Genomic DNA, 25,773 nt, shown 5'->3' with positions numbered 1-25,773 from the left:
CGTATCTTGGGGATGCCCTAAGGAGAGGTTTCACTGTATTCACTTAGCTTTAACGCTTGCTATCTCTGTTTTTAATAAATGGCGCTTGGGCCCACTATGGCTCTGAACCCTTCAATTACAACTTAAATTATATCGAAGAGGACATCTGATACATGTAATGCATTTTTTGCACATGAAATAATTTTCAAGATATTGGAGTCAACTTACTTTTTTTAAATGGGAACCAACTATGTTTTGTATTGAAAATGTTGCGTTAGCACTGTCTAATAACAACTGGCTACTTCACTGGCTATTTGAATGTCACTGGTAAGAGTAAATGTCTGACCAAGGATCGAACAGGACAATTCTGGTTAGACTTGTGCGTCAATTAAATCACAATCACAATGTACTGTACATTTTAATACTATAGAAATGTTGCACATGGTGACGTGGGACATAAAAGTGGTGTACAATAAAATATAAACAATTATTCTCGAAAACAAAACACAAAACGTCCGATGTGCAATCAGATTGCTCGCCGATGTCTTATCGTTCAATTGTCCAGTACAGAACTGAAGAAATAAGGGTTTTATTGGGTAGTGTACAGTACTATAGGTGTGTTCGATCTTCAATTAAGTCAACATTATAAGGGGCATCAAACATTGTTTATATTTATTCTTACCAGTAACATTCAAACAGTCTGTAAAGTAGCCAGTTGTTATTAGACAGAGCTAATGCAATGTTTGCAATATAAAACATTGTTGGTTCATATTTAAAAAAACAAAGTTAACTCTAATATCTTGAAAATTATTTCATGTAGCCTACAAAAAATACATTACGTGTATCAGATATCCCCTTCGATGTAATTTAACTTGTAATTGTCGGTTTGTGTATATCTGAAATATTTCACACGCTATCGGAGGTGAAAGAGTTAAGTTGGGCCACTCTGTATTATAGGAACTCTCATCCAGAAATACCTGTGCTAGGAGTAGTAACGAAAATTAATTGTCACTACAGGAAAACAGAGACAAATCCTCTTTGCATACATACGCGCACATGTTAGGATGCCTGTCACACATGGGCATTTTACCAGCAGATTGATAGTAACTCTTCCAAAATCTTCAAGATTACACCAACTACTTACAACTAACACAGTATGTACTAATACTATTATCACAGCAATGCTGTACATATTTCACGAGAAAATCCCTGCGAGAGGAATATGGTCCTTGTGGGGTAAGAGAAGAGGGTAAGCTAGTAACTCTGCCCCTCTGAAGGAGCAGGTGGATGGGGGTAGTTTCATTGGCTGGCTAAGACAAACAAAGCTCAGTCATTGCCCAGCCAGTTCCATATCGGGAATTGGTTATAAGAGTGGGGGGGGGGGAAATACGCATTCCTTGCTCGCATCTTCTCCTGAAATGCAAACAGTAGACATCAATCTATCGCCAGTACAATCAAATTTAATATACATAATAATGCCCGGTTTTTCTTCTATATTAGGTTAAATGAAAATGATCTCTAAGAATCTATAAGCAGAAAGTACATTGATTTGAATTCGATAATCACTTCAACCGGTATTAGCCAAAACAGAGAATGATTTACAAAGAGCCGTATTTTCACTGAGTAATGTTGCCAAGAAATATAACCTAAAGAAGTCCATAAAAAAAAAAAAAAAAAAAAACAAAAATATTGGCATTTCAAGGGAAATACCCCATCAGAACGAAGATTGTAATAGATAGTAAGATACTGGAACAAACCAATTCCTTCAATTACCTGGGTTGTAACCTTTCATTTATAACATCAAGTGATGCAGAGAATAAAACTCTGAAGTTCCAAAAGATGATAGGAACAATTAAACGCACATTACACACAATATTAAAAATTTTACAAAACATTAGCTGTACCAATTTTGCTGTATGGTGTGGAAACGTGGACCCTCACTAAAAGAGAGGAAAGAAGACTAGAAGCCACTGAGATGCATCCTTAGACCTTTAACAGGACACACACTATTAGATCATATTCGAAATGAAGATATCCATAAACAATTAAATGTTGAATGCATAACAGACAAAATCAAGAATTATAGATTAAATTGGTTAAGACACGTTGAAGGAATGGACGACGGATGACTACCAATAAGAATGTGGACATACAAACCAGTAGGACGAAGAACACCTGGAAGACCGAGAAAATGATGGAGAGACCAGATAAGTCCTGGAGACGGAACGGGTCATTAGGCCCAAACCTTGAAGTTTATGATGATGAGGACTTCAACCGGAAAATACACATAGGTCTACAATATATTATTCCTAAATTGCCATACTTTCTTTCCATAATATAATATGGATGAATATTCTGGGCTAAATCATCTGAAGCTAAATATAATTTTTTTTCTTGCAAACGAAAACTCTAAGAATGAGACTGACCTTACCTTGTTAGTAAATTCTTTCCCTGCTAATGTTTTATATTAAAAACCAAGATACTTCTAGTACTCATCAGAGCATTCATAATCTTAACATAAGACAGAAATCAGAGCTTCATCTATCCTCTGGTAGTCCTAGCTGCTACAAAAACAAAGTGAGTTCACTATTCATGTACGACTGAAATATGGATATGAAGAAGAATGGAGTGTGTGCAGAAAGAAAAAAATGCTGAAATTGATCAGGAAGAGAAAAAGAAATTAGATGGGTCACTGGTTAAGAAGAAATAGCCTACTGAAGGATGCACTGGAAGGAATGGTGAAAATTTTGGGGTAGAAGAAGATCAGATGATAGGCAACATTAAGATGTATGGATCATATGCGGAGACTTAAAGGATGGCAGTTAATAGGGAAGATTGCAGAATGCTGGGTTTGCAATAGAAGACCTGCCCTTAGGCAGAAAACTATGAATGAATTCAATTTATATATTAGTCTTTAATGCACTGTCTAATTATCTTAAAGTTTTAAAGGGCTAGGAGAAAAAGTTCAAAACGGAATTAATAAAATTTCTTTTACCATATAAAGAAAAAAACTTGGCCACATACGAAACTATCTTCCTCTTCTTTATGAGTTTCAGGCTCCCTTTCTCAGATGAGTATTTGCAGCTGAAGTTAAAAGAAAAGTAGGGATTGCTTTAAAAAGACAAAATCTTGTATCACACTATGTATGAAATAAAATAAAAAATATATTTAAAAGTGTGACAAACAATTTTTAATTGTATATGAAAATGGTTTATAATACTGCGACTGCACAAGGTTCGCACTATGCTGAAAATTTCACTAATTTAATCATAATCGATAAAATACTAGACCACCAGAATTTAAAACGAATACCATAGCAAAAATATTTTGACATAATCTCTTCATAAGTCAATACGTCTAGATCTCAATGCAATTACTGGAAAACTGAAATAGCTATATAAAGGGAATCTTACAAAATAACACTGAATACTCAAATGGTAAGTATTTTAAACTTACTAATATTATTAAACAAATAATAAAAGAGAACAAATTGACATACATACAATAAAACAATAAGTAGACGGCAGTGTCGAAACATATGAGTAATACACACCACATCACTCAGACACCAATTCTACAGAAGAGAAGTTCATGTGGCCCTAATTGTCCGCATCCCTGTGAAGTTGTACCAATCCATTTTGGTACTTCAACTCTGAAAACTTAAGAATGTTATTAAGTCCATCCATAATAACATCTCAGAATATGTCACATTTCATCAAAACATTTAAGTAGGTCAATTTAACACCAGGTTCAGAAGTACACACAACACGATGGAAGAATTCCTTCTGATAGCTTATTTAAATTATGAGGGATGCTTTATCTTTATTATTAACTTTATAAAATAACAAACTACATTAAATAAAGTAACAAACTAGTAAATAAACCGATATAGGTTCCATGTTTTTCTTTTCTATGTATGAAAAGCATGAGTAGTAATGTTTTGCGTTACTGCGATCACATAATCACATTACAACTTCACTTCACTGTCCATCATCTTGTACACAAAATATGTAGATGTAACTTCTACAGTGGGATGTCTTGGCTGTTTTGGAGTTGGAAACACCTACGGTGCAAAGCTACAGTACTGAATAAACCTACCTACAGAATGACTAACACATTATTCACATTTATTAAAATTTTTTACATTACATTCTGATGTAATTTGAGAAGGATTGTAGTTCATAAAATATTTTTTTTAATGCTTTTTTAACACAGCTCTAAAAGCATAGCTCATTCCTGTTGTACAGATGTTGGCATTACCATTGCTTAATGTTGTTTCAAGTGACAACATTTAATGCAGAATATTATTAAATCCTTCTTCAGTTGTACTCGACTTCCTGTAGGTTTTATACAAGAAATATTTTTCCTAGATCAGAAAAATTCACAACTGTGTTTTCACACCAGCATACAAAGCAAGAGTAGGACCGCCTTCAACTTCCATTAAATCACTCATTTTACACACAACTAATCATTGGGGAGAGAGAGAGAAAAAAAAAGTTACATTTTGGTGATCAATGTCTTTCACTGGATGAAATATAAGTTGTGCATACACTGTTTCGACAGTCCTTCATGCACAAATCCCGTGTTCCTTTGTTATATGGTAATTACAGTTATCACGACTCTCCGTTACCGCTGTCATCTCCATCTTCATAGTCTCCATCACCCGAGTCATCATCTTCCTCATCTTCATCATCCAGATCGTAATCATCATCATAGAAGTCTGTCATGTCCACCGAGTGTTCAGGTGGCTTCACCTTTGTTTTGATACAATAATCTTCCAAAGTCAGTGGCACAACTACACCATCTTTCTCTGCCTCCAATCTTGCTGCTGAAACTTGCTTCCTGCAAAGAAAATTCACAGTAAAATTAGTACTGTTACACACAACTGCTTTGCAAATACACTCTGGCATTGGAACAGGAAAAGAGAAAAAAAGATGTAATCCTTCTGTAACCTTCAAGGAGATATTATTACTGGTGTAATTATTAGCAACCATAGAAGCATATACATGTAGCTTGCATTGAAGGAGGGCAGCTTACAAATATAATTTCTGTATAGCCTTTCCAGAAAATTTCAACTAATTCTGTGGTCTCTTTTATGACATTCCATTCCTCTGTTCTTGACCAATGGTTGACAAAGTTTTTCTTACGCTCATGCCTGTTCGAGACTGTTAAAGTTTGTCCCTTATTGATCATCCAAAATCCCGTATTTACGGACGAATAAAAGAATGACAATTTTTCATAATTTTCTTTTAATATTCCATCTTTACTGTACGGATATCATATCACTTAGTTATTCAAGTGAAAATCGTATAAAATTACAGTGGTGCAAGACTTCAGGTGATCCAGTACTTAGAAGTAGATTTTATTTTGAGTAAAGTACAAGAAGGAGAAATTGATCCTAATCTCATTTCGTTTCCAGACGAAGCTTGGCTGTATTAATAAACATGAAATGTGTGGAAATGAAGGTAAATAGTTCCAGCATCTCCTTGCATGCATAACTTTATAAAAATAAAAATAAGTAGGACTCGTAGTATTTTGTTAGACAATCCCTCTGGTGCCGTGAATTTAATTATGAAATCTTGTTGCTGACCGGGAGCTTATACTCCACAGCCCACGAACTCTGTGCCACCCTCGTGTTTTTGTAGATAACCCGCTCATTCAGTAGCTTCTTACTGTATATATGTGAAGCAAAGCTAGGACCAAAAAAGAGAATTTATTAAATTTAACAAAAGAAAATGGTTTATTTTGCATCACTATCAATACTAATAATACACACTAGAACTGTAATGGGATGAATTTACAAGTAGCAGTATCTATATAGAATGGTACTAGGCAAACAAATTCAGAGGATGATCTCAAAGGATTCTCCAACACTGAAACTAGAAAGAGTCAAGTGGTCTATTCCTTATTCTAGCATTATTAACTCTCTGAAATCAATTCTTCAGTACCGTAAAATGGGGTGAATAGGATCAGTGGAGGGGAATAGGATCAAAACTTCATTCTTGGTTATAAAGTTTTGTTATAAACTGCAATTGAGCGGGAAGACAGTCATTGCTTATTAGAACAATATACAGTACAACTTGGTTATAACGACATCCAAGGGACCTTAAAAATTATGTTGTTATAAACGAGTGTCGTAGTAACCAAGATTCACATTATCAATCTAGTTCGGTGGGAAATGAAAAATAACAAACTTAATTAGACTTATTTTAGATTTATGCATTGACTTTTAAGCCTACATGAACATAATAAAATACATGCAGGCCTACAATTATAAATACAGTATTCTGTATTAAAACAGTTTGTTCGATACTCACCAAACTACTTTACTTAGGAGTGAAGTAATCAGTCATTTAACCCTGTTGTCTCCTACTTGCCCAATACACACTTTCTAAATTACGTTCTATGTTCATAATTTCAGTTGCAATTTCACTGCTCCCTTCCCTAGCTTCATAGAACATGTTCATAATTCTAATGACTTCTAAAGCGTCACTCACTTCTTTTAGTGCCCATACTGCGTTAAAATGCGTGCACTTAGTGAAAACTTTCTGACGAAACTTATCTAATACCGCATGAATTCGGGCAGGTTACAATGGGGTGGGGAATCTGCCTGCATTCCAGAAGTCTGTGACAGAAGGAGACTGTAAAGAATTTGTCAGGGTCAGATTTCAACAAAATATTTCTTAAAATACTTTGGTTCTTAGAAAATCTTATTCCAAACTGAGGTTGAAAATGACGTTATATGCGAGGTAGACGCATGTACGTTTGTCATATTAAGCAAGATAGAAGAGCATATGCCTTATGGGGGATTAGTTGGAACCACAGAATATTTATAGGTGAGGTGTCGCACAAAACGAGGTCGCTATAACCAAGTTCTACTGTAGTAACCAATGACTATCTTCCCGCTCAATTGCAGTTTATAACAAAACTTTATAACCAAGAATGAATTTTTGATCCTATTCCCCCCACTGATCCTATTCACCCCATTTTACGGTACCCACTATATAGCAGGCAGAGCAGTTCACTGAAAACTGAACAATTTAAAACATCTTGTCCATTTATCAACAATTATGCTGTCCGGTATACTACATCAATACCAAGGAACTGTTTGTAAATATCTATATTTGTATCAACCCAAAGTTTATACCTTATTATATTTTCATATTCTTTATCTTTCCCTTTTGAATCCCTCCAGCGTCTGTACATCACTGATGCATCCACGTTTGCAGGACTGAATGTATTGGGCTCGTTTAAGAGGGAAATCACAGAAAGTAGAATCGTTCTGAAAGAGAAAAATTGTACAACACATTAGATATAGGCGTGTAAATGTCACATGTTACTTTATTACACAAAATGGAAAGAAAACGAGGTTTGGAATAAATTATAAAAAAGAAAATTATATACAAGGTGAAAGGGGTATAACTGCATTAATTGTAAGAACAGAACCTTTAGCTTGTAAGTAATTAAAAAGTCAAATGTCATTATGGTACTTGAATAATGGTTTAGCAAAAAAAAAATTATTTATGCTCGACCATGCCGAAATGTAGTAATTATACACCTGGTAGCAGTCCTTTAATGCATGTCATTAAAGTACACCTATTCATTAAAGTTCAGGTTTTTGATTATTCTCGGATATGCAATCGAAAGACAAGGGAAACATTACGGAGGCTGGAAATCCAATACTGTCGCAGAAGGTTATGTTCTGTTACTATAATAATTAGCGCTAATTGTAAATAATATTCAAGTAAATTCAATTTGTCATCTCGTTTTTCAATTCTAAATCAATTTCCAGGTTATACATTCTCTGCATTACATCAAGGTCAATGATATTATTGTTCCTCGGAAAAAATCAATACTTTCGCGTCTGCGCACATCTCACAATTTCGAGCTATGAACAAGGTCACTTCCGATCTTCTGTCAGATACAAATAAAATGAATATTTCTGAATAATTTCAAGTTAGAAATATGGTCAAGCATAAAAAGTCGCCTGAAACTTGTCTATAATGGTAATTAAGACGCTCGTATGAAAATTATGAAACTCGCTTGCGCTCGTTTCATAAACAAACATACTTGCGTCTTAATTACTATCATTATAGGCTCGTTGCATAATGTACTATTATGTCTGAAGTTTAAATCCCATTTATGGTAAAACTATTGGTTACTGAAATGTATGAGTGGCAAGATATCAACACGAAGAACAAGCAAAAAATCCTTTATTATTTTTTTCGAAAAATGCTTCATTTGTGTAATAAGTACTAACAGCGTACAAAATTGATTAAAAATGCATTTACAGTGTAATGGAACCTTCAGAGAAATCTGGTATCTACGAAAAGACTGGTATCAGACTTGCTACTGCTGAGGTACAACATAGGAACACAAACAGTGTATACTTGCCGAGTAACCCTTAAGTGTAGTTTGTTATTCACAAAACCTTCATCAAATAGGCCTACTGATCTTGAGAATTTGCCTACTTAAGTTTGTTCATTATGAATTACAAGGATATCTGTAAGTACTCAGCTCTGTTTACTTTATCCGTAAAAATAACAGCACATGTAAGAATTTTCGTCTTTAAGTGAATCCTTTGCTTATTAGTTATTACTTATTACTACTGCATTAGGCTTTGTACTCTGCACGATAGGTACTAGAGTTGCCAGGTGTCCCATATTGTACGTGATGGCCTGTATTTGAGGCATAAAAACTTGCCCGGTATGGAAGCATTTTATTGAAACTTACGTTGTATAAATATTTTTGTTAAATTTTCTGAATGTTGGTAACTGCAATTATTGCAAAAAACAGTTTTTGAGCATACTTCGCATCATAAACTATATACTATTGCATAATCACTGCAGTTTCAACAGGGAATAAAGCTTTTCGTTGATTAGAAATATTACCCGGCACGCACGCACGCACGCACGCACGCACACACACACACACAAATTATTTTAAGGAAAATGATCTCAATGATACGCAAGTGGGGTGAAAGCCCCCAATAGAAATGATAACTGTGTACTAGCGTGTGAATCACGAGGTCAAGGCACTACTAACCTAGTTGTTCTAAAAATATTTCCTCCTGTACTTGTAATGAATGAACAATACGTACTTTACAGGGTCGAAAAGAAGACTATCCTTACAAGGGAACCTTTCATGACATCAGTATAAATTTCCCCTTCCCCCTTCGAACATCTATACACAAGTTAAATTCTGTACAAGAACAAAAAATACAGTACCAATACACACTGTACAACACCAAACATAGGTTCGAAATAAAGTGTAAAATATTCAATTTTATGAATATTTGAGAAACCTTTCAGCTTATCGTTACGAAGACAAGACAGACTATTTATAACTTACATTAGACTAGAGTAAAGGCTGTTAGTTGGAACGCCAGAGGGAAGAAGACCTTTGGGGAGGCTGAGATATAGATGAGAGATAACATAAAAATGGATTTGAGGGAGGTAGGATATGATGGTAAGGACTGGATTAATCTTGCTCAGAGTAGGGACCAATGGTGGGCTTATGTGAGGGCGGCAATGAACCTTCGAGTTCTTTAAAAGCCATTTGTAAGTAATGAAGGAAGTAAATACTAGAGTAAAGGCAGACTAGTAGCTTAAAGTCACAATTTATCCAGAGCAGTTTCTGCTACGAATTGTGTTTTATACTGTCTGCCAATAGTAATTCTGTATGATAAAGAAGATCGAATGCAAAAAAATCTTTATAATGAGTCTACAAATCTAGCTGAAGAGAAGTGAAGGATCACGTACAATCGTGTCAAGCACGTGTGCTTCAATAGCCTGACAAAGAAGGTATGAAAATGCAGATTTTATGCTATTTTTGGAATCTATTATTTGAATTTTACGTCACACTGACAACTATTTTTTATACACAAGCTTTTATTTACACAGCACCTTATCCATGTACGACTTTTCCAGGGTGGTTGTGGCTTGATTATTTTAAAAGATTCCCTTTTTTGACTTATTATGATCTTCGCCAGAAGATTAGTCCTTACCGCTATTTGATAATTTTGATTTGAAAATCGCTCCACAGAGCTTTCCTTGTTGATAGCGCACAGTACATTGCAATGACGGTTTCCAAGTGTAACTCGTCAAATCCTGATCCATATTTCACCCACAATGAAGATAACAATGAAAAATGTAATGTACCTAACATTCTGTGTAGGATTCCACCTTTCACAGGGCAGTTCTCCACTCTGAGGGTCGTCCACTGGTGGATGCAGGATTGAAATGCACAGATCGCCGTTCTGAAAGACAAACAGAGACGAAACATTAATTAAAAAAACTAGCAGGAGACGGAGAAGAGAAAGTTTACAGGGCGGAATTAAATTGCACCGAAATACACAACGTGAATCTCATGCTACAATGATGAACATACAAAGAGAAATTTTTGGACTTTCCGAAAAAAAAAATACACGTTTTTATTAACTTTCTCACACAGTTGTATTTCTCCTTTCGTTATCCAGAGACGCCTGTTACTCAAATGATTGGCAAATCAACTTCCCACACCAAGAATATACGTTAAAATCCTGGTGCGTCAAAATGGAATTTCAGGTGCTGATGTAAAGTTTTCTCTTAGTATCAACGCACCTTGCCCAACATAATCTCAATAATTCGCTTCTAACCACATCATCACTATCAAAAGGGGGTAAACATTCGCCAGAAATCTTTGGGAGTACAGTTTAGTTCGAACATTGGAAGTCAGACATGATACCGAAATGAAGGAAACGAGGAAGAAAAGGACCAGAATGAGAAAGAAAGACAAGAAGAGGAAAGCTAGAAATGGAGAGAAAGAAAAGTAACAGCCAGAAGGTTAAGAAAAGTAGAATTAAGAAAGGTAAAACAAATAACAGTGACTAAGAAAGATAAGAAAAGGAAGAGCAAGAATAAAAAAGGTGAAAAGAATAAGTGTAAGAAAGGTAAAAGACGAAGGGTAAGAAAGGTAATAAGAAGAGTAAGAAAGGTAAGAGGAAGTGTAAGAAGGTGAGTAAGGAGTAAGAAAGGTAAAAAGAGTAACAGTAAGAAAGGTAAGAAGAGTAAGAATAAGAAAGGTGAAGAGCTTAAGAGTAAGAAAGGTGAAAAGATGAAGGGTAAGAAAGGTAAGAAAAGGAAGAGTAAGAAAGATAAGACGAGGAATAGTAAGAAAGGTAAAAAGAGTAAGACTAAGAAAGGTAAAAAGAGTAACAGTAAGAAAGGTACGAAGAGTAAGAATAAGAAAGGTGAAAAGATGAAGGGTAAGAAAAGTAAGAAAAGGAAGAGTAAGAAAGGTAAGAAGAGGAAGAATAAGAAAAGTGAACATAGGAAGAGTAAGGAAGGTAAGAAAAGGAAGAGTAAGAAAGAATAGGGATAACAAAAATCAGGAAAGTAAAAGGAGAAAGAGTAAGAAAAAATGAGGAAGAATAGCGATCGTATCCAATTAGTTGAATGTACTTTTACACTTACAAGAGAAATGTTTATGAGATCATGCAGAAATCTCCCCTCAAACTCCGTACACATCCACAGCATGTATTTATTTATTTTAGTAGGTTATTTTACGACGCTTTATCAACAGCTTAGGTTATTTAGCGTCTGAATGAGATGAAGGTGAAAATGCCGGTGAAATGAGTCCGGGGTCCAACACCGAAAGTTACCCAGCATTTGCTCATATTGGGTTGAGGGAAAACCCCGGAAAAAACCTCAACCAGGTAACTTGCCCCAACCGGGAATCGAACCCGGGCCACCTGGTTTCGCGGCTAGACGCGCTAACCGTTACTCCACAGGTGTGGACCACAGCATGTAAGATAAATAATATAACAAAAACTACCTGCCTATACAAACGTAAGGGTGTGAAAATTTCGTTTGTTCGTGCATTAAAAACAAATGCACACATAGATCTCGTATATCTCTGCCTCTGTGCAGAGTTTGCGGTGAGGGGGAAGAGAGATAGCAAAAGGTTGTACTAATCCGTGAGAAAAATTATGTCTAAACTTTCAGCTTACACTCAAGCAAGCAGTGACCAGAGCATTGGAATGAAGGCAACCAGATATCTTTTGTTTTATTTTTTAGCATATTGACGCCCACGAGCAAGATAAGCCACTTCAAAAGCAACTGTCAGTCGCCGACAGATTACAGCTGAGTTGCCATCCTGCGCTAGTGACTAGCGTGTCACGTAACATGCGACATCATGCACTCAACGCGTTTTGCCAGCTGTACCACTCACCAACTCAAGATCAGGACCTACTCATTTTTTCGATATTTAATTCAAGTTGTAATTTGGCAACATTAAAGTTAGTATGGGCAGCTAATTTTTTTGTATTTATATATCTTCTGTGGAGCTCTAACAATGTGCGTAGTTTGAGAGTTGATTTCGACATGAGATCATTAACAGTTTCATTGTTAGACTTATTTTAAGATTTACTTGACAGAATCTACTGATGATTTGTGACAAACTGTTTAGACTCGAGAAAAATAAGCTGTAATATACAGTATTACAAATGTAATAAAATAAACTATTACGAATACACTTAAACCAGACGTAATGCTATCTTAAGTATTTCAGTTACGTAACATATTATTCCAGAACGTCTGATAAGACTAGCAATTATTTTAAATCAATGAAAGAAAGACAAAGAAACTTAAATCCTCAAGAGGAGACTGACTACACACAGTCCCGATGATAAAAAAAAAGGCGAGAATAGAATCGGGAACTGGAGAACACTTCAAATCCCCCTCGAGTAAATCTTTCCACCTGGAACTCACGCTGGATGATCACATATCGAATCCGTACGCGCCTGACGGAAGGCGAGCGAGCTTTAGACCAATCTGCGTTGCCAAATAGAAGGGGACGGAGGTTGTTACGGTCGAATGTTCGTTCACTTGTAGCACTGATCTAATCGAGCGAGAAGATGCCCAAGTGCCTCCTGCCGTTCACAACACAGCTGCTCATATCTGTTGCTGTCAATTTATTGCAATACGGCACCGTACATAAATAACAAGCTCATTCTATTAAAAGCGATGAATACTAATGAGTACCGGTACTAATAACGTAGAAATACAGTTCCGAAACGTTGAAAGGTTAAATTTTCATCATACGATTCAAATACCCAAAAAGTACATTCCAATTCTGGTAACGTTAAAGCCTCGAATCTTGTTTTTGCGATTTCACACTCCTTCCCGATATTTTGACCTTCCACGTCTTTTTTTAGGGGGAAGCAGTTATAAAAATGTTCAAGCTGTGTGCTGCGTGTCAAGTTGAGGCTGCAGATAGTACAAACCAAGTACTATATCCAGAAACAAGCTGCGCTCAGCAAAGTTATGATATGTTATTAACTCTTCACTGATCAGTCTTACACACCAAATTCATTAGTGAAGGTGTTTTGTATGCGTTGAGAATTGAGTTATTAAATATGACTAAAAGCAGTGTATTTATTTGAAGATGTCAGTTTTCTGACTATGGTTTAATCCAGAAAATCTGTCGAACGAACAAGAACCAATACCAGATTCAGAACCAACACCATAGTACCCAGTCTGGAACCAGAACCTGGTCCTTTTGTGCGAAGAACACCTACAAAATCTAAGAAGAGTAGATCACTTAGTTGTTCACTTTAAATCAGGAATTATTTAAAATTCGTCTAGCTATGTCCTATAATATTTTAAACAGAAGTAACGTATGCAATACATTCATATTTTGTACAAAATGTAGGCTGAAAGTAACGAAACAATATTTATGTTCTGAGCAAAAGCATTACCGATGTACAAAATATGTTCAATATTTTATGATAACATTGAATACTGTAAAACTTAATTAAATATATGCAAGATAAAAATAAGCAAGACGTGACAACACAGTCTTATGAAGTATAGATACACGCGACTTGGAATCCGTGTTTTCATTAAACTAAAGGATCAGTAAACGGTTTAAGAGATCATAGTGCTAACCACACGATACCTCCATTCTGGTTGGATGATCGTCCACCTCTGCTTCGGCATGTAGACGTGAGGCCAGCAGCCGGTTGGTCTGTCTGGTCCCTTACACACTTACAGGCCTGTAGCGCCACTGATTATTATTATTCTTAAAGCATCAGTAAGCAGTCTTTTCCTGCGGTGACTGAGTGATCAGACCTTCAGCCTGTCAAACAGACGGTCCGGGTTCGAGTCCTGATCTCGCCTGGGATTTACATCGAAAAATGAGTGATTCAGTGAAAGAGTTCAGTAGCCAGTATTTCACTAGACTTCCTACGTCGTCGTTTCTGTAAACAGCATAACATACGTACTTTGTTTTTACTCATAGTAACTTCCACAATATTGAATAGGAACATTTACATCTCAATAGTGAATATTACAATTATTATAAGATATTCAGAATTCACTACAGCTGTAAATCTGCTTGCTTTGACAAAATCACGGCCAAGCTCTCTCAGATCTCATTGTTTGCTGGGAACATTTTAAACGAAGTAATATAACAAAAGACAGTGATAAAAAAAAGTGAAATCCTCCCAACTGACTACATCTCTTCGAGTATAAGATTGGAGAAAACTACGACATATGGTCAAGACAATTGAATTGATGTTGGGAGTTAGATTTGGCTTGAAACTCCAGAGAACGAAGAATAAAATGAACCCGCGAAGATGGATGACAATGACGGGAACTTGATACATCTTGCTCGGAATAGTGATTAGTAGCAACTTTTTCTTTCTTTAAACTGAACATCAACCTAAAAAAAGTCTACGCTTGGAAAAAAAGTTAGTTTCATATACAGTACTGCGAGAAAAACACATCATTTTATTCAACTGATAGCCTATTGCAATTTCAGCAACTGCTGCTGCTAGTACTACTGCTATTGCTGCTGCTACCACTATCACTACCACTACTACTACCGCCAGAACTACCACCACCATCACTATCACCAAAACTACTACCTCCACGACGACTACTACTACCAAAACCACCACCACCACCACCACCACCACCACCGTTACTACTACTACTACTACTACTACTACCGCTGCTGCTGCTATTGCTCCTGCTTCTACTATAATTACCATCACCACCACCACTACCACTGTAACTAGATTTAATATCTATGCACTATATGTTGATCGGCTATTCATTTCGTAATCATACATTCCATTCTCTTCAGTTCATTGCTTATTTCTGTTCTCGTGACGGTAATAAGAATGAAAATCGATGATGCAAAAAAAAAAAAAACTTCGTGACAGACCACAGATGTTAATGTAGGTTTACTGAAAATACTATTTGTAACAAATGCGAAACAAAATACATATACAGTTATATACGTAACATAACTTAAAAATTGATGTCATCCTCTGTGGTCTTGCGGTTATCATGCTGGCCGCTGGATCCGGGGTTCGCGGCTTCAAACCCGGCCGAGGACGATGGATTTTAAAGCACGATAAAATTCTTAGCATGGCTTCCTCCGGAAAGGAAGTAAACTGTGAGTCTCGTGTTTCAGATTAAGGACAGATAAAAGGCCCTGTCCCGTGGAGTAGAAGACACCAAGAAACATTTGTCAGTTATTTTTCTTGTTGAATCTCGAAGACTAAAAATCTCTCCAGTTGAACGTATCACTAAATAATCTAAAACTATTTAGAACTTAGTTCGTGTGAATAATTAATTTATAAACATACACAAGCACTGTAGTCATAGAATCAGAAAATTAATATGGAAATGCACTAATTTTCATATCTTAGTCACATTTCTACTATTTCACCTTACTTTACATCCATATTTAATCTTATGCGGAGAGAGAAATGGTTTCCCAACGTTGTCATGATCCATTTTCAAGTTGCACACCACTTTATGCATGATGTACAGTAGTGGCAAAAAAACCAGACCGATCCTTGTAGCTGATTTCAGAGCCTTGTTCACTCCAGAGCACGATAGACTGGCAACTAAGACTTTCGTGGTTCGAATCCTGCCTGAGAAGGAAGCTTTTTTTTGTTCCTTATTCAAATTTATTCCCAATACTTTTCAATTGCAGCGATAGTTTACTACTTAATTAAATTATTATTCCCAGAACATGAATTTTACCAGCAAACGAAAAGTATTGGGAATAAATTTGAATAAGGAACAAAAAAAAGTTTCCTTCCCAGGCAGGATCGAACCGCTAAAGTCTTAGTTACCAGTCTATCGTGCTCTGGAGTGAACAAGGCTCTGAAAACAGCTACAAGAGTCGGTCCAGTTTTTTTGCCACTATTGTATATAAATCGCACAATGAATAGGATATTTAGAAACATAACAATTACGTAAACGCTGATTTGTATAATAATTTGTAAATAAACCCCTCAGAATTATGCTTTCTTCATACGCTACCTCATGCTAGAGAGAAACAATAGCCTGCACCACTTCGACCTAGGGGGCCTTGCCTCTCCTATACCCCCTATCTCCGCCTATGATGGGACCAGTGTCCACTCAGCATCTTTATGAATTTGGGGAGTAACAGTGACGACTGGGACGCATTGTGGTGACCACATTTTACCCCGTACTGGTTGGATGATCGTTCACCTCTGATGATTCATATGAACGATGAACCAACAGTCTGCTAGTGAGCCTTGGCCGTCTATGGACTGTTGTGTTTTGGATTTATTTTCGTTTTTCAGAAAGAAAGGGGACATTAATGAACGTTCCACGGTTCAAAGTAGTTGAAGCCAACGTCTCTATCATCAAGTACGGCGTAACGAGGTGAGATTTAATATCAGCAAGTACCACTGATGTAGTGTTTATATTAATTCGGCAATTTCCTCCCCTGACATGTATGAGGACCGATATTTCACATTAATAGAAGGACTCGATGATGGTTATTTATGGTAAGCAGCGTGTAGTGATATGGCAGAGTGCCAACATATCTCACCTTTGCCTACTCACCCTTCCTAAAAGTTTAAAAAAACCTCGACGGTCAGTTACATTCAGAAAGTCAATGAATTAATTTTGTGCGACTAGATTTTCCACTTGAGGCTAATTTCGAAATCGTTCCGCCTACATGATTGGAATCAACTGGCTGCACTAGGTACGTCTGAACGGCAGTGCCGAGTTCAACTACTGGCACGCTGTCAAATCGACCCGATCAGCTGACTGCGGAGGCTCGAGAATTTTGGATGAGTGCCAGCAGTTAAAGTCTACCATCAAACGGCTATCTCTGCAGTGCCCTGCCTGATACAATGTGCGGTTTGTTTCTTCCCTTATTTAACGACGTTATTTCTGTTTTATAGAGTACATAAAGAATGCTGATTCGACACGTTTGGTTCTTGCTCTCTCATCTTTCGCAATTGTTTTAGCTGCTAAATTACAGGTCACGGCCAAAATGTGAAAAATTACTGTAGTACATATATTTTACATGGTTCCAGTTCTATTAGGATACAGCTTGCTGCTGCATGCGAGAGAAGTGAGCCAAATGGTGTGTCAACATGCATGCGCGAACTTGTTCCACGCTGATAACATTTGAACCGATCAATTTAATGTAACTTCATGAACTTCAAAACCTTTCAAAGTTCCAGTATCATGGTAATCAGTAATCAGTACAGTTTAAAGTGATGACTTTTCGTTGGGCTAACTGATTATGGAATTAGACTTCCGCTCACTGCTGGTACATGTGATTACAAACTCCGTAGTCCCAGGTTTAATTCCTAGCGATGGAAGTAAACAAATTTTACTCCAAAGTAACTCGTGTGCGTCGCTTGTTTCGCCTTGTGCTGTCTCAACATATCTTCACGCTGTTACAAGAGGAGCCCTTATAATGTACTGACACCAAGAGAAGACTTCGTACCACACTAACTACAATAGATCTTGCACTGTATTAACTGGTCGTGTTTCGCCATTTGTGAGTGTGAAGTGTGTATCTGTTTGGAGCGAATTAACCGATGAAGATCCAGATTTTGTTAGGAGCATGAAGAAATAAATGGGTGATATTTTGCTTAAGACGTGTCTGAAGGAAAATGAATATATTGGCAGTGAACAAGCAATTTACAGCTTTGACTCTGGTAACGAATCAGTACAGGCCACATAAAAATCTGTGCCCTACAGCCCACACGCTGGTGAAGTGCTAAATAATGCAGTGTAGTCATTTAGGTTCACAAAACCGGGATAAATGTTTTCAACGCTGAACAGATTGATAATGTTGTTTTACCAAACACCCAGAGCAAGTAGCGCATGTTACTAGTTTCCTAATCAATATAGTGATTATATACACAACAAAAAAGTGTTACTTTTCGATAACAGTTTCCAAGTGGTGTACACTGAAATAATCTTCATATAGCGCCCTGAAATATTAAAAAATAAAACAAGGTTACACGCTTATAGAACAATCTAAAAATCCTCTTTTGTGTCAAGATTATTTGTGTGAAATATCATCCCAATTTGTATGCAAAAATTAGTCGGTTTCTCGATAATTTCGATACCTCGATGCCTTTTAGCTTTTGGGGTGGGGGGGGGGTTGTCTTTTTCTTTCTGCCTTTCTTCCTTTTTTTCGTTTCAACGATGAATTAGACTTTCAGATTATTAAAGTTCGTGGGATAATATGATATATAAATTTTTGTCCCGCGTTTTACAAAAATGTGTTGTCTTTTCACCTTCAAAAATATTTTATAATAGTAGGTTGTAAAATAATCCTCATACATAGTAGGCCTACACGAAAAATTTCAATAGGTCCAGTCGTGGGGTTGGGAAATCACTCAGTAGCGGAGAGTAAGAGGGATTCCTAGGTGAAGAGACACGTTATAAAAGTTTCAATACAAGGATCAATCAATAAGTTTCCGGACTGCCATGAATTTAGACAACACACAGGACATAGTAAACGGATAAGTTATCTAGAACCAGGGAAACGCCTGAAAACTATACCAAATGATCACTTGAAAGGCAAAGAAGAAGACTAGTCATAAAGCGTATATGGAGAGATTCCAGTAGGTCCTTGACATGTTTGCACAAAATAATGTGTAGAAACTCAGTTCTTAAAGATAATCTGACGCTGTTTGATAGACTGACTCAACAGGCATGGAAGCAATGATCTTTAGTGACACGCGCATGTAAGTTTAACGGTACAATAAAATTATTTCGTTATTTTCTAAATTTGACGTTAGATACCTCGCAGTTAATAAAATACACAGGTTTCAAAATGCGAGTTTTATCCGGGAAAATAAACTTGAATTTATTTCATTAAGTATCCTACAAGATGGTTGAGTGGAAGAGAAGGCCTTACGGCCTTAACTCTGCCAGCTAAAATAAATCATTATTATTATTATTATTATTATTATTATTATTATTATTATTATTATTATTATTATTATTATATAAAAATAAGCTAACTTTTGATTGCTCCCAAAATGAATCATTTCATTATTAACCCTGAATGTTATTACACAAAATATAGTATAAATGCACAACATAGAATATACTCCTGTATTTGTTTTTAACTCACTGGCTGTTTTATGCATTTATCTTTTTACACTGAATTGGCCATGTGATGCCATTAGGCCTTAATTTTCCTATATGAGAAATGTGTGAACTTGTAAGAGCCAGATGCCAGCACAGAGCTATCGATTCATAAAGCAGTCTAATGAAAGGTGGGTAGGATAAAACCGATATTATATTTTTCTTTTTTTGCATTCTGCTGAAATAAACGTTTTAAGCTAATGCTAAGCCAGTAGGGTAAAGTTGCCTATTTCCGTGATACCCCTAATTCCGTGATACTTTTTAAAACTGAATGTCAGTCAGAGCTTTGTCGTTCGACCTTAGCGCCAGACATAGTTCTCGAAAGAGTTCATTTTTCGCCTACTTTTGAGACATCGGTGAACTTCCTAGCAAGATACCCAACCCCGTGACATTCAGCGAAAAAACGTATCACGGAGTATCACGGAATTAGGCAACTTTACCCTACAACTTTCTGATACACCGAGAATCATAGGTATGTTTGTAAGAAAATCACGCTTTTTACATTACTTTAATAATAATAATAATAATAATAATAATAATAATAATAACAATAATAATAATAATATTATTATTATTATTATTATTATTATTATTATTATTATTATTATTATTATTCTGGCGAAGTTAAGACCATCAGGTCTTCTCTTCCACTTGGCCAGAAACAAAAGAAGCTGATACAATTTGCAGTTACTTTATCTTTCAAAACATGCCTTTTATATTTCAACAATTTAGTAGAATAATTTTGAAGTAAATTTATGTTAAAAAGGACACTCTCGATCTCTGGGCAAGTTATATTCCCTTGTCAAGACACGTTTCAAATCCAGGAACTACAGAAGTCGATGAAGAGTCAGATGTCAGCTGACGACCAGGTTTCAATGCATAACAAATTCTGTAAGATTTGTTTCGTTCAAAGTGGCTGTGAGACATCTTGCTAGTGTTTTGTTGATGTACACACAGAGTGGCAGTGTTTCTTTTTTCATTTGGGGCAATAAAGAATCGAACAGAACAGAAATAATCAGAGTTAAGGCTTTGTTAAAATACTGCCAATACGGCTACACAATTTAAGGTTTTGGTAATAGTAATTTCACGTTATCTTGCAATCGAATTATAGAATAAAATTGTGAGAAAATGGTTGGGTGAGAATGTCACACGACTCAAGGTATATTATATTACATAAAGATAATCTTCCGGAAACAATATAATTAAACGTGTGAAGAAACTAATTGTCAGAAGACAGGAAAAAATGAATACGATATACAATTTCTGACATAATAAGCTAACCAAACGTTGTGCACACGTTAATCAACACGAAAGAAAAAAAAAAAAAGAACTTTCTCAAATCGCCTGATAAGCTATTTTATCTGTCAACTTTCTTCACCACAATTATCCTTCGCCTCAGTCGATCAGTAGAAGGGTCTCTTTTTTCTCTCTTATTTTATAAAACACACAAGCAGGAAATATATTTAATCTAGGCAGCTTACACGTACAAATAATCACTTTTCGTTTGTTATAATTTGTCACTTTTACAACTTCCAAACTTACATTAATATGAAAATACTACCATAGGTAATATGAGAGATATTCATTTTGTCGATAAATTCACAAGCGCGAAACGAGAGTTTATCAAAATGAAATATTTATTAAATAAGACTATTTCGCGAAAAAATACATAAATAATTAATAATCGAAAGATAATAATGCTTACAATTTATTTACATTGTATAATGTATAATTTTTATTCGTATTGGTAAAGATAGAAATAAAATATATATTTTCAAATACGACTAAAGGCATCTAGTGTTAACTACGAACTACAAATAGGGTAAGTGAAGGTATTAACGCCATCGATTCAAAAAATGGGTTACAATTTACCAGAAATACGGACAATAATATTGATCTTTTAGATATTATTCATTTGTAGTTTTTTCTATGGAATGTACAGTAGTGGCAAAAAAAAAACCGGACCGACTCTTGTAGCTGATTTCAGAGCCTTGTTCACTCTAGAGCACGATAGACTGGTAACTAAGACGTTCGTGGTTCGAATCCTGCCTAGGAAGGAAACTTTTTTTTTGTTCCTTATTCAAATTTATTCCCAATACTTTTCGATTGCTGGTAAAATTCATGTTCTGGGAATGATACGTTAATTAAGTAGTAAAATATCGCTGCAATCGAAAGTTGTAATTATGACAAGATTTTACAACAATACAAGTAAACAAAAAGTATGACGCATACTGGCGCTATTACCTTCACGGTAATAATGCCACTTATCTTTCTTAGAACAAAGAAACATGTTTATTATCAAAAGTGACGAATGTAAGATTATGTTACAGAATTAAACAATTATAAATGATTAGGGACAACAAAAAAAGTCTCAATAACCATTACCACATAACTTAAAAAAAATTCAATCAAGGTCATTGTCATTGAGTGGTGCACAACCGTCTACACATAGTGAAGACTCCAGTTTTCTTTACGTTACTCATGTCGCAGGTTTCGTGGTAACCAAGTCCAGTTGATTATCCTTAATTTAGAGATGATTAAACTGCTATTATTACATACTAGATCAAAGTTTATTCTCGCAGCGAGATGGCGTTATTACCTGTAGTTGCAAATTCTATTTTAAATGAATAATTACCATAATATTAAATTATACATTTTAAAACACCATTCCACTAAACTTAAGAACATATAAACAAATTTTTCAAAACATTTCATCAACATACAGCATTTCTCAGAACATACCATTTTTGTTGTTTGTGAGTAAACAATAAAAGTTAGAAAAAAAAGTTTCAGAAAAAGTTGATTCCTTCAATGACCTATGATCTCATTTGAAATTTCATATTTGATCACAAGTACCCCTACTTTCGGTTTGTTACGGGAAATGGTATTACCACCAACATACGATTTTACACAGGTTTTGGTCATCAAAATTTTCTTATGAACAACCAGTATCATATAGTTTTCGAGAAAAAAAGTCTGATACGGGTGGTCTGAAACACCAGGTATATATAATACAAACTCAACATAGCAAACGCTAGATTGAGACTGAACAAGATTATCATCATTTCATTTTTATTTTAGTAGGTTATTTTACAAAACTTCATCAACAGCTTAGGTTATTTGGCGTCTGAATGAGATGGTGATAATGCCGGTGAAATGAGTCCGGGTCCAGCACCGAAAGTTACCCAGCATTTGCTCATATTGGGTTGAGGGTAAATACCGGAAAAAACCTCAACCAGGTAACTTGTCCCGGCCGGGAATCGAATCCGGGCCACCTGGTTTCGCGGCCAGACGTGCTAACCGTTATTCCACAGGTGTGGACTTATCACCATCATCATCATCATCATCATCATCATCATCATCATCATCATGTAAACTGACGCGTAAAAACTGTCCATAAATTAAATTCGTTTACATTCGAGCTATATAGCCTACATGCTGCATATAGACGTATTATTATTTTGGTATTATACTGAAAACGTGACTTTCCGTTAAAATCTCCACGTCAATCTTTCCTCTATACTTCGTACAAAGAGAAAATATACAAACGTATCCAAGCCCAACTACATATATCACGCCTAACCCTCGACCTCCTACAGAAATGAACGCATCATCGCCTGCCGCATACCTGAGAAGCATTAACATCTCAAGAATACTGCATGAATCAACCTATAGCAACGAAAGACCCGTGCTCACCCACTCACCGCAAGGAGAGGCCCGGCTGCAACAAAGAAAAGGATCTTTGCTACCGAACGGGAACCAAGCAGCGGTACATTCAAGTCTCTCAATAGCTATGGAAGCACCGGTATATTTTAATGTTTCCGGTTCAACTCAACTCAAATATAATGCACAGAAGTACGAAATTGATATTTGAACAATCTTTTGTGTAAAACATAGCACAAATTAAGTAGCATGAAGACTGCCTGCAAAATATGTAAAACCTTCTCCTCTTGATCTGGGTAAGCGAAGGTTGCTAATTGTAATATCGTTCAAAAGAAGTCTTTTTTGGTCTATTTTTACCTTCTCAAAAAGTATTGTTATACAAAAAAGTTTCCAAGATTTTCACAAAAATGTATAAGTTATTTTCAGCATTTGTCGGATTGTATTTATACTCAGTATTTACGAATAAATTAATCCAAGACTGATGCACATGAAAAATGTAATTATAATGAATGAAAGGGGTCTAAAAAACACACAAAATGTCTATTCAAAATCATCTCCGATTTTTCATGGTTTTGGATATCTTTCTTAACAATGCAGTAGAACGTCATCGCTTCTACTCAAGAGGAGTAGAATATTTCTACTCCTCTTGCTTCTACTATAATGTTTTCACACATCTTAGTTCATACGAGTCATCTTCTTCCTGGGTAAAATATTTTTTTAGGCGCATGTAATATTTAACTTATCATAACTAACAGCGACTGAGTCTTAACAATACAACGAGGCAACGTTGTTGAAGCACAACTATTGAACTAAGTCGTATGAAAAGAGGTATAATCGTTGTTCTCTATTTAATAATAATAGTAGTGTTGCATTAGTAACATTTATTTTGTTTTTAGACACTATACAGGCAATTGACGAGGTCAATATTAAAAAAGCAGTACAATAATAATAATAATAATAATAATAATAATAATAATAATAATAATTTAATGTTTAATTACATATATTTAATTGTTTATATGGATTTTCCTATTATGTAAAATGTTTTACCTATCATACACAAATAACTATTGACCATATATAAGTATATACAGTATATACTATGATTAGCCTATTGTGTAAGTGTAATAATGACACAAGCATTTTTTATTACACAAAATTAAACACAGGTGTTAAAAATTGGAAGACTGTGAAAAAAATTACGTTTCAAAGGTTTTATAAGCATATTCATGTTGTTTAGTCAACTGTTCAAAGACAAGTCTGAACCTCACAAGTGATACCAAGAAGGCACTACTTACGAGTCGACTAGGCCAGGAGATAATGGGGTAGGGTGGCCAGTTCCTTTTCCCCTCCCTTGCATACACAGTCAACTAGCTACATATTACACTAGTCAGACTACAGATCATATTCATGAATATGTTGTATTAGAACATAATATAATATTAATAAACATACGCCTACCTAATATAATAATAATAATAATAATAATAATAATAATAATAATAATAGTAATAAACCACCGGCGTGGCTCAGTCGGTTAAGGCGCCTGTTTGCCGGTCTGAAGTTGCGCTCGGGCGCGGGTTCGATCTCCGCTTGGGCTGATTACCTGGTTGGGTTTTTTTCCCCGAGGTTTTTCCCAACCGTAAAGTGAATGCCAGGTAATCTATGCCGAATCCTCGGCCTCATCTCGCCAAATACCATCTCGCTATCACCAATCCTCGGCCTCATCTCGCCAAATACCATCTCGCTATCACCAATCTCATCGACGCTAAATAACCTCGTAGTTGATACAGCGTCGTTAAATAACCAACTAGTAGTAATAATAATAATAATAATAATAATAATAATAATAGGATAGGGACCAATGGCGGGCTTATGTGAGGGCGGCAATAAACCTGTGGGTTTCTTAAAAGTCATTTGTAAGTAAATAATAATAATAATAATAATAATAATAATAATAATAATACACACAATTTAAAATATCGATCATGTATATTGTAAAAAATTTAATAATATCCCTTCCCCCTTGACAAAATTCCATGTACGCCACTAATCGTAGTATTTATTGGTTTCCCCACCCCGCCTACAATATTTCTGCCATCCCGTGGCGCGACAATAGTAATTAATTCATTACAAATTCTGATATAACTCTTCTTCATATATTGTACAATCTTGTAACAATACTCTGCTGTTTACGAAAAATGGGTATTTGAAAGATCATTCGTGCAAGAGTGAGAAAGTGATATCGTATTTGCGACGTTAAGATCTACTCGCTATCGAACACAAGAAAGCCAAAGTAGCCGTTTCTGTTTACCAGGTGATCGGAAAATAAAAGATGAACTGTTACCAAAAAAAGTTCTAGCTTTTTTTTTTTTAATATGTCCAGTAGTGGCAAAAAAACCGGACCGACCCTTGTAGCTGATTTCAGAGCCTTGTTCACTCCAGAGTACGAAAGACTGGTAACTAAGACTTTCGTGGTTCGAATCCTGCCTGGGAAGGAAACTCTTTTTTTTTGTTCCGTATTCAAATTTATTCCCATTACTTTTCGATTGCAGCGATATTTTACTACTTAATTAACTTATTATTCCCAGAACATGAATTTTACCAGCAATCGAAAAGTATTGGGAATAAATTTGAATAAGGAACAAAAAAAAAGCTTTCTTCCCAAGCAGGATTCGAACCACGAAAGTCTTAGTTA

General features: G+C 35.7%; 1 protein-coding gene across 1 annotated transcript in view; it reads right to left on the bottom strand.

Annotated features, from left to right (window-relative positions):
• Positions 1 to 3,125: 3,125 nt before the first annotated feature.
• The window catches only part of LOC138692823 (ubiquitin-conjugating enzyme E2 R2), a 196,141-nt gene continuing 173,493 nt past the window's right edge, over positions 3,126 to 25,773 (bottom strand). Inside the window, exons 3-5 of the mRNA XM_069816062.1 lie at positions 10,140 to 10,237; positions 7,127 to 7,261; positions 3,126 to 4,821 (exon numbers count right to left, since the gene is read on the bottom strand). Coding sequence (XP_069672163.1) covers positions 4,593 to 4,821; positions 7,127 to 7,261; positions 10,140 to 10,237 — 462 coding nt within the window. The 3' untranslated portion in view covers positions 3,126 to 4,592. The remainder of the gene's footprint in view (positions 4,822 to 7,126; positions 7,262 to 10,139; positions 10,238 to 25,773) is intronic.

The sequence above is a fragment of the Periplaneta americana genome, chromosome 17, assembly GCF_040183065.1.
Source record: "Periplaneta americana isolate PAMFEO1 chromosome 17, P.americana_PAMFEO1_priV1, whole genome shotgun sequence".
Classification (NCBI taxonomy): Eukaryota; Metazoa; Arthropoda; class Insecta; order Blattodea; family Blattidae; genus Periplaneta; species Periplaneta americana.
Note: the sequence above shows the minus strand (reverse complement) of the source record. Positions and strands in the feature narration are given on the sequence as shown.